The following is a 9,266-nucleotide window of genomic DNA, read 5'->3' as shown; positions in this document are numbered from 1 at the left end:
AAACTGATGTCTTAACAATAGTGGTTTCTTGCCATTATTATCCTGCAGAGCTCTTCATTTTAGAAATAAATTTGTTGCTATTTCACATAGCTGAAGTAAAATAGTTGTCTAGCACCCAAATACTGTATATTCCCTCTGAGCAGTAGGTAAAGCAATGCAATTTGAATGCAAACTTTTTTAAATTGCCCCATTTAAAATGATCTCCTGATATAAGCAGGCAGACAGATATTACATTCTATTTCTGGTTCTTGCAAACTTATGTGTTTTGTCTAAATACAGTTAATCATCAGCTTATGACCAAAACTGAGCCAAAACTTCTGTTGCTAAGTGAGATAGCTGTTAAGTGAGTTTTGCCCTATTTTATGACCTTTCTGGCCTCAGTTGTTAAGTGAATCACTACAGTTAATAACACGTTTGTAAAGTGAATCTACCTTCCCCACTGATTTTGCTTGTGAGTTCACAAATAATCACATGATCCCAAGACATGACTATAGTCCTAAGTGTGAAAAAGTCATGTTTTTCAGTGCTGTTGTAACTTTGGTCACTAAATGAAAAGGTTGTAAGTCCAGGATTACCTGTATTGAAAAAGCTCCTACAACTTTGTTTTTTAAAAAAGGAGGAATCAATCATTCTTTGTTTCTTCATTTAACAACTCTATGTATAGCTTAGTACAAACTGAAACTACCTCAGTGTCTAAAAAAAAATATTTTGAATATATTCCTACAGGTTTTATTCTAAAACAATGACTAAATGTACACATTCTGTCACTTCAGTCTCCTCCTTTCTTCCTCCAATATATTCTGTACAATTTAGCTCTATTTTCCATATGACTTGAAGAATTCAGGAGAATTTGAAAGTCTTTCGTTTGGTCTTGTAATCTATAGCAGAATTTGAAGAGTTCCCCTGCTGTTGTTTCACATATAGTAATATGATATTTCCCCTAATAATATTGGCTACTGATGGGGATGTGCTTGTATGTTATGAGTATGTTATTGCCCATTCCTGAAAATATTTTATTTTCACTGATCTGTACCAATTCCCAGCAATTTACAATGTAGTCATCAAATACATTATAATAGAATTTTATTATAGCATACTATGATAGTAATAAAAATATAAACATATAAAAGTATCCAAATCAAAAGCAAATCAAAATAAATAAATGAACAAATTTATGGTAGCATTATATATTTCAAAGGTTCTCCTAAAGAACTCCGCTTTCAATAGTTATGTGGAAGCTTACTGAATGTAAAATATGTTTAGAAGTCTGCAGAACACTACTATCAAATAACTAAGGTTTCCAGGTAGTTTTCAAAGGTTGAATATATATATCATTATTCATATTTTCTAAAATAGTCATAACATGCATATGGAAGGAGTGGGGTGTCTATTACAAAGTTGCATTCTTTGTTTTTTTAATTTTCCAATGGATGTCCCAGCGCCTTCCCTTTTAAAAATGGCAATAAATCTAGACATTAGAGCAGCTATGATAATTTAAATAGGATAAGGTAACAATTTGTATCAGGCTTAGATTATTCTTTTCCCTACATTTCTAATAGAATACAATCCATTTCGATCCATTAATCAATGGTTTTCAGTTCCTGTGGTGAACCGTCCAATTTTTCAGTAATTAACTACTACTGATTGTAGAACATAAGTTATCTCTAAATTGAACATAGTGTTAGACTACCAATGATCAACCAAATTTGGATAACACACCAGTGCTTTCTCTTTCAACTGCATATAATCCTACCCTTATAAGGATATAAGTATATGGTGTAAGTATATAAAGATATATTGCTAATGGTATAGGGTTTTCTGTTTAAACAGTGGGTTGGACTAGAAGATCTCCAGGGTCCCTTCTGATTCTGTTATTCTATTAAGAAGACCTTCATTCATGCATGCATGCATTCACATTCTATTTGTATTGTTCAGTTCCTTCGTAACCCAGCTTTTATACTACCTTCACACATGTAATCAAACCGAGTATTTACATACAATTTGTATAGAATGTCATTTTCCGCCCTCCCCCCAAGATTCTGCTCTGTTGGGATTCCAAAGGGCGCTGAAGACCTGGTTCATTGCCCAAGCCTTTGGAAAGCATAACTGAAGAACCCTCTCCCCCACACACACACTTTCCCCCCTTTGTTCCCATCACATTTACACATTTCTGTTATCTTTATTTTTGGGGACAGGGGGAGAATTCTTATTTTAAATGTTCACCATTTGTAAATGATCCAAAGTAACTCAAGTTGGGCAGCATACATATTTAACAAATTATTACAGTATCATTAGAACCTATTGACGTGTATTACATTTAATACTGTACATGTCATTTTGGGAGTTTCAAGAAATTTCAACCAGAGTCCTTTAGTTATATATTGTTTAATTTCTCTTCAGTACATTATTTTCATAATGAAATCACAATATTTCATTCTTTTACTCTCAAGAAAGAAGAGCAAATCATTCCAAAAATAGTACACTTAATAGCTTGAACCTACTATTTGACTCTTCGAGAAAAAGAAGAAAGAAAAACAAGCTACAAATTGTTGCAAGTGAGAAGTCCCTTCAGGAGAAATTATGTTTCAGCTACTCTGAGGCATCATATTTTACAGACATTCTTGCAGTAATTCTATTAATATTAAATGTTGGTCTTGCCAAACAGATATTGTCTTAAATGCCATAATGGCTAAACGCTCCCTTAGTTGATCAAAAAGCAGTTTGTGTCACAAAATAGCAAAAGGCATTTAACAAAATACATATTAAAACGTGCACCCCTCCTGCAGGCGCAGCCATAAATATGGACTAGAGAAAAGCATTTACTTTAATGAAACTGTGTCATCTTGTTAAAGCAGAAAAGCATGCCATTTTTAGAAATGCACAAGAAATTGTTGCACTACTCATATATACAGGATATCCACAGAAACACAATTTTAAAGGATAGATAGTTTTTTTAAAAAACCTGATTGTGTGAGTTATCGCTCTAATTTTTTTCAATAGGTATAGATTCATTTTCACTTCATAAAAAAGTATCAAATATAACTGGATAAAAAATATTCTTAAATTAGATTAGGGCAGCAGCACCCAACTTTTGGGGTACTAGGGACCGGTTCTGTGGAGAGAGGTTTTTCCACGGACCGGAGGGAGCATGGTTTGGTGTGCTGCCTGCATCCCGCAGATGGGACTTTGCTTGTTTGCACAGCCCTGGTGCCAGTCCAGGGACCAGAAGTTGGGGGGGCCTGGGTTTCTTTACATGTGAGCTAGGATTTGTCCATCAAATAAAGCTTTGTGTCTTACCAGATCAACATTTCTCTTCACATTACAACAAATGACTCCTCAAAATCACTATTTTGGACATGAAATATATCTCAGTCTTCCTGTCTATGTTGCAGGTAAAACTCACAGTATTCTTTGATTTGAATACCAGCAACTCTGCTGTGTGTTCCTTCCAAAACTCTCCAAGATTTCTAAGTCATCTGGACAGTGAGAGGTACCAGCAGGATTTTAATTTGAAGGCAACCTTAAGTCAATTCTACTGAGATAGAATTATCTTAAGTATGGCATTGATACAAGAGTCTCAAAGGCATGATTTTATTAGCTGGCTTTAGACTAAGTAGCTTGTAATCCTGGTGCACTTATGAAATGAAACGTAAGACTCTATAGCACACACATACATACACAATTACACATGCATATTCACCCACACAGCTCATCTTTATACTATAATCTTATCTTCAATCAAAGTTAAAGCTCAGAGCAGAGTTCAAAAGGCAAGAACACAGCCTTGTGATAAAGCTACTGTTCTAGCTTCTGGAGTTGCTGCCTCAGCACCAGAGCGGAGTTAGTCACATACAAGCTAAATAATTGTGAGATGCCATATAGGAATTTGCGTTCCTATTTAAGCAGCTGTGTTCTTGCATTACTTGACACACAGTCACCCCTACCCCCAACACAACTCACTTACTAATTTTCAGCTATTGATATCTAAGGAATGTGTGCATGCAATAAAGTTCTCTGAAGGACTGATGATTACATGCCATCAAGTTGTTGTCAACTCTTGGTGACCATACAGATTTTCTTTATGATAATCTGTTCTTAACCTGGTCCCTCAGGAACTCTGATGGTACGCTCATTGTTACGGTAACTGAGTCTATCTACCTTGCTGCAGGTTGCCCTCTTTCCTTCCACCTTTCCCAGCATTAGAGTCCATTATATTCCACCCTATTAGTCTCATTTTTACAAGCCGCTTCTGTGTAGTTGTCACAATTCAGTAAAGGGAGCGACTTCTAGTCTGTGGAAAGACGTTGTCCTGTAAAATCTATAGTGCCACCATACCTCATCAGCAATATTCCTCTTGGAGGAAGAAAGCAAATGGCTTTGATAAAAGCAGACAATATAAAAGCCAACGCTGGCTCAGCCTTGCAATGTTCAGCTAACTATGACAGCGTGCTACTCTCTAATGCACATGTTATTCTCTGTTAAGCAGACAATTTGTGTCCAGGTCATTTAACTTGGTTATAAAATTTCATCATTTTCACTCATCTCCAATTACGGTAACCATTTTTAAAGCAGATACCCGATTTAAGGGTAACACTGAAGCGTATTACTACTAACTTCTTTGGCTGGCAAGGAGCCAAATTATGAAACTATGTATCCATGTCATTTGTTTGGGATCATTTATCCCACTCCTGAGTTCTTTAGTTAGGTCCTGTCAACTCCTGGGCCATTAATTTTGGAGAAGAGCCCACGTTAGACAGAGCAACTTTCATCTTCAAGTAATCTGAATGATGTACAGCTCGCTGTTCAGCCACATTGTCACCAAGAGAAGACTTATCTTTTTAGGAGATATGCCTTACATTTTACTTTGGAAGTAGTTATGAGATCTCCAAACATCTCCTGGGAAGCATATGTCATGTATACAAAGCCATCTTCATCTTTGTAGTCTCGGTATACTTCAGCCAAAGTGAAAGACATACTGGCTAAACTCTTGTTGTTTATCAGCAGGTAGAAAGCTTGGGTGGCACTCAATGCCATTCTGCTTCTGGATTAACAAAGAAAACAGACATTTTTCTAAAAGATGCAAGTTCCTTCATAGTAGATAGATAGTAGATTAGCTAGACACATGGTCAAGTGCAAAGTTGCCACCAGAAAACTTCATATTGTACTTTGAAAGGGGAAGGGAAGAAAGAAGATGGGTTTTTAAGTTGTCCAGACTATCCAAGAACAGGCATGCATTCCATTTTTCTGGGATAAGCTTAACCGTGTTTAGTGTAGCTTTTTTACATTTATATTAACGTTAGTATCTGTTTATTTATTTTGTGCCTTTGAGTCAGTTTTTGACGCCTAGTTGACTGCCTGCGTTTTTTTGGCAAGGTTTTTCAGAAGTGGTGTGCTTTTGCCTCCTTCCTAGACAGCAATTGGCACTAAAGTCACCCAGCTGGCTCTGAGCCTAAAACAGAACTAGAACTCACAGACCCCTGGTTTCTAGCCAGATGCCTTAACCTCTCCATGAAATTGCCTCTCAGATATTTATTTAGCTTGCTTGTCATTAAGGCATTTATTATAGGTGTTTAGATTCCACAGTGAGGATGGTATAGGAAGGTTACAAACAGCAAAGATAAATCAACTTGTTCCAAGAGTATAGAGATTGGAGAGGTTGAGGGTGGAGTTCCTTGCCATTTTACACTAATTTTAGCTAATTTTATTTTGCTGCTTAAATGCACACTACTTTTTTGTGGAGCCACAAAGCAATAAGCATATCATTTTTTAAAAAAATGTAGCGTACTTCTTAATCAAAACTTTTTAAATATTTTTTTATAATTCCAAGGATCATACTCTTGTAGGCAGAATTGAATGAGTGAAGATTAAATATTCTGAGCACTATTTGTGAAATTCTATTGGGGAGCACATATTGGATAAGCCTAGAAAGTGGCAGTTCATAAACATTCCAAGTTTCTGTAATCTCACTTTGTAGTACTGCCTTATTTCACTTGGCTATAAGAGATTCTAATCAAATTTGATGCCAGCAATAGTCATAGGAGCTTAAAGAGTTCTTGAAGCAGTAGAGCCAAGATAAAAATCATGTTATGCAACTAATTCTGCAGACCTGAAGGCTTTTTGGATTTATACTTAAATGCCCTCGCCAGCTCAGAGAAAGCAATTTTTAAAATGAAGGAAAATTTAAAAGTAAATTACTACATGGAATTAATAAAGAATCCATTTTTCCAAATCAAAAATTCATAGTTACATCCTAGATTCTGAAGAATAAAATATCAATATTTATTTCAAGATATGCACATGCGTTTAGGATAGCTTTCCTTAAACCAGTACTTTCCCTATACTTTGGGCTGATGTCCATATTGGAATTGAAAACTGAACATGTCTGGACTACATAGGACTGGGGAAAACTAGCTGAGAATAAAAACAGATTGAAATAAATTTAAAGCACGACTGCATAATTTTTAACATTAAATCTTGGCCATTTGTTGTATCAAACTCTTCTTGGATGGATACATGGTTGAAACAGTCTAGGACAGGCTTTAAAAAAAAACAGAGGAGCGGGGAAAGGTGGGACTGTATTAATCTAGCATAGTTTTCTCACCATAGCTTTGTGCAAATAATGAGGAATACTTTGCAAGAGATCTCAAAGGACTGAACCTCATCATAGCAATGAGAGAAAAGTCACAGAAAGGTGTTGGGTAACAGAAGCCATATTACTGCAAAGTCCCCAAGTTTTTTTAGAAGCCCTGTAGCAAAAATAGACAGGCACAAGGGGGTGTGCGCACAGAAGCACTGACAGCCAACAAATAATAAATCATCTGTGGCTTGCTACATACCTAATGATGGTTATAAACTGTGTCATAGTTAACTCTTGTGGCACAAGAAACTTTGTTTTGTCCAACAGGGGGAGGTACTTTTCTTTCTGATATCTTTCAACAATTACCTGATTTAAAAAGAAGAAAGCACAACACGTTTTAAAAGCAATGTGAAAGCAAGACATGCTACCAGTGGAAGCATCTACCACTAATCAGCAGGAGACAATCCTAAACAGATTCGTTGTTATCTACCGAACGTAATGAAGGCAGCGATACAGCTGGTCAAAGAAAACCTGCCCAGAGTCAGGTACCCTTTAAAAACCAAACGCCAGAAACTAGGCAAATGCTAGGGGTATTTAGCAGAGAAGAGGACGGAATGAAGAGAGGCTTACTGGAACTTTTGTCGGGAACTTCTCACGAATGCCTGCTACTTCTTCCACTCGGGTGGCTGTGGGAAGAAAAAAAAAAAAGACAAGAAGATCCGTTAGTTTTCACCTAACGAGGCGTGGAGGTGAAAGACCTCGACTCCCAAGGCAGCAGGTAGCGGATTTCAGACGGACAGCCCTGCAAAGCCGAGCTGCCACCGACGGAGGTCAGATCCCCGGAGGCGTTTTCCTTTTCTCCACTCCAAAGAGCGGTGGAAAGGCCGAGCGGTGTTTTCAAGCAACCCCCGTCCCTGATCCCAGAGAAGCTGGTCCGTCCCACGGAGATTAGCGGGCTTTCCTCCAGAATTCAGGGTGAAAATAAACCGCCAGCCGGATTTCCCAAGCGATCGCGACGTGCGTAGGGTTTATAAGCTCAGTTTCCGGCTGCTTACCAAAACTTTTCCTTTGCTTGAACGGCCTGACGGGTTGGCAGTTCTGCTGTAAAGGTTGCATTTTCCGACGTTTTACAAAGAGCCCGCCTGGAAAAACAAAAACACCACCACTCCACTTCGTCCCCGTGACGGCTGCGCTCCGACTGTACAGCCGGGACAGAAGAGAGCCCCCTTTTTAACGACCGGCTTGCGATAACCACGTCATTCTTTGCCCCTGAGGCAGGCGTCACCCCTCTTCCCCCGCCCCTCCCGCGTCTTGCCCCGCGGGCGGTCTAGTCGGGACCCAAACGGGAAAAGTGGGTGTTGGAGACAAACCCCACCCCTCCAAAAAAAAAAGGCCGCTCGGGACACGTGGGCCTGCAGGGCGGCAAGTCCTGTTCTTTCTCTGGTCCAGTGTAGCCCACGCGCAATCTTCGTGTCCTTGCAAAGCTTGTTGAGGGGGAGGGGTCGCTGTGGGAGAAAAGTATTCGCTAATAAGACAGTTTGCCGTTATTTATTTTTTTTCTGGAGCGGAGGCTCTAGAGCAGGGGTCTCCAACCTTGGCAACTTTAAGCCTGGCGGATTTCAACTCCCAGAATTCCCCAGCCAGCTTTGGGAGTTGAAGTCCGCCAGGCTTAAAGTTGCCAAGGTTGGAGACCCCTGCTCTAGAGCCTAGACCGCTTTATCCTTGCCCTGCTAACGGTTCCTGCCCACTCTGCTGCCGGGAAGTACTTTCTGGTGATGTAAACATCAAGTGAACGCCTGACACCTCCCGCTCCCCTTGAGATGGGTTGACTTTCCTCTCTAGTTACAGTGGGAATAAATCAGCTGTTGAGGGAATGAGGGTGACTTTAGTCAGTTCGTCTCCCGAATGCTAGGATGGCACCCAGAGAGAGTCTGTTGGTTGCTGTTGAGGGCAAAACCATCGCCACCCGTTTCCCAATATTCCCGTTTTTGAATATCTATGGACAGACTTAAACTGGGTAATTGTCACATGGATACAGCTGGGGGTGGTGGTGGTGGTCATAACAAATAACTTTTAATTTAAAGGAAAAAGCTATTTATCTCACAGGGTTTCCTACAAGAACTGTATTGTTCAGGGGGCTGTAATTTCATCTGTTGTGGCTGCAGTCCTAGCTGCATTGCTAAAATTCAGGTTAATTATAGCGCTTGTTCTGCTCTGAGGAAAGCCCCTTTGAGTCCAGTGGCACAGCAAATAAATACAGGATTTCCCCCTTAAGCATTGAAAGTTGTTGATAAGCAGGTAAGTAGCATGCTGTTACCTGGCACGTTTCATTACCAGGTAGGTTTGGCAGATGTTAACCAATCTCCAATTTCACCTCCTTACAGTATGTTGTTAAACTGCTTGGCAATGAATGGGTGTAGACCAGGCAGATGTTTCAATCAAAAACCATGAGGTTCATCTTCACCTGGTGCTGACCAGTTCTTGATTTTCCTTGTCCCTTTCTCCACCATTTCTGCTGTTAGTGCAAGTTCTCTCATTTCAACTTTAAAAAAAAATACTTATCCACCTTCTTTATTCAAGCTTCTTGTACTTCTTTGGCTTGTCCCATAGCTGTACCCACAATGCACTTTTTTTAAAACCTCTGGCAGGTGTTGACCAGTTCAGTGCAGTCTCTTGATGGATTGATAGA

General features: G+C 39.2%; 1 protein-coding gene across 1 annotated transcript; it reads right to left on the bottom strand.

Moving 5' to 3' along the window:
- Nucleotides 1–2,369: 2,369 nt before the first annotated feature.
- MAP1LC3C (microtubule associated protein 1 light chain 3 gamma) lies at nt 2,370–8,180 on the bottom strand. Its single transcript, XM_026705279.2, has 4 exons — nt 7,633–8,180; nt 7,208–7,263; nt 6,837–6,943; nt 2,370–5,041 (listed from the first exon to the last, which is right to left on the bottom strand). The coding sequence occupies exons 1-4, from the start codon at nt 7,691–7,693 to the stop codon at nt 4,831–4,833; spliced, it is 435 nt and encodes a 144-aa protein (XP_026561064.1). The 5' UTR covers nt 7,694–8,180; the 3' UTR covers nt 2,370–4,830.
- Between the last annotated feature and the right edge of the window lie 1,086 nt (nt 8,181–9,266).

This window comes from Pseudonaja textilis, chromosome 1, assembly GCF_049901715.1.
Source record: "Pseudonaja textilis isolate UNSWEBS1 chromosome 1, rPseTex1.2, whole genome shotgun sequence".
Classification (NCBI taxonomy): domain Eukaryota; kingdom Metazoa; phylum Chordata; class Lepidosauria; order Squamata; family Elapidae; genus Pseudonaja; species Pseudonaja textilis.
Note: the sequence above shows the minus strand (reverse complement) of the source record. Positions and strands in the feature narration are given on the sequence as shown.

Excerpts from the sequence above, each read along its gene's own strand:
- MAP1LC3C (XM_026705279.2), bottom strand. The coding sequence starts at position 7,693 with ATGCAACCTTTACAGCAGAACTGCCAACCCGTCAGGCCGTTCAAGCAA. Across the intron at positions 6,944-7,207 it reads AGTTCCCGACAAAAGTTCCA|GTAATTGTTGAAAGATATCA; the intron begins GTAAGCCTCTCT and ends TTTTTAAATCAG. Across the intron at positions 5,042-6,836 it reads CAGTTTATAACCATCATTAG|AAGCAGAATGGCATTGAGTG; the intron begins GTATGTAGCAAG and ends TTGTTAATCCAG.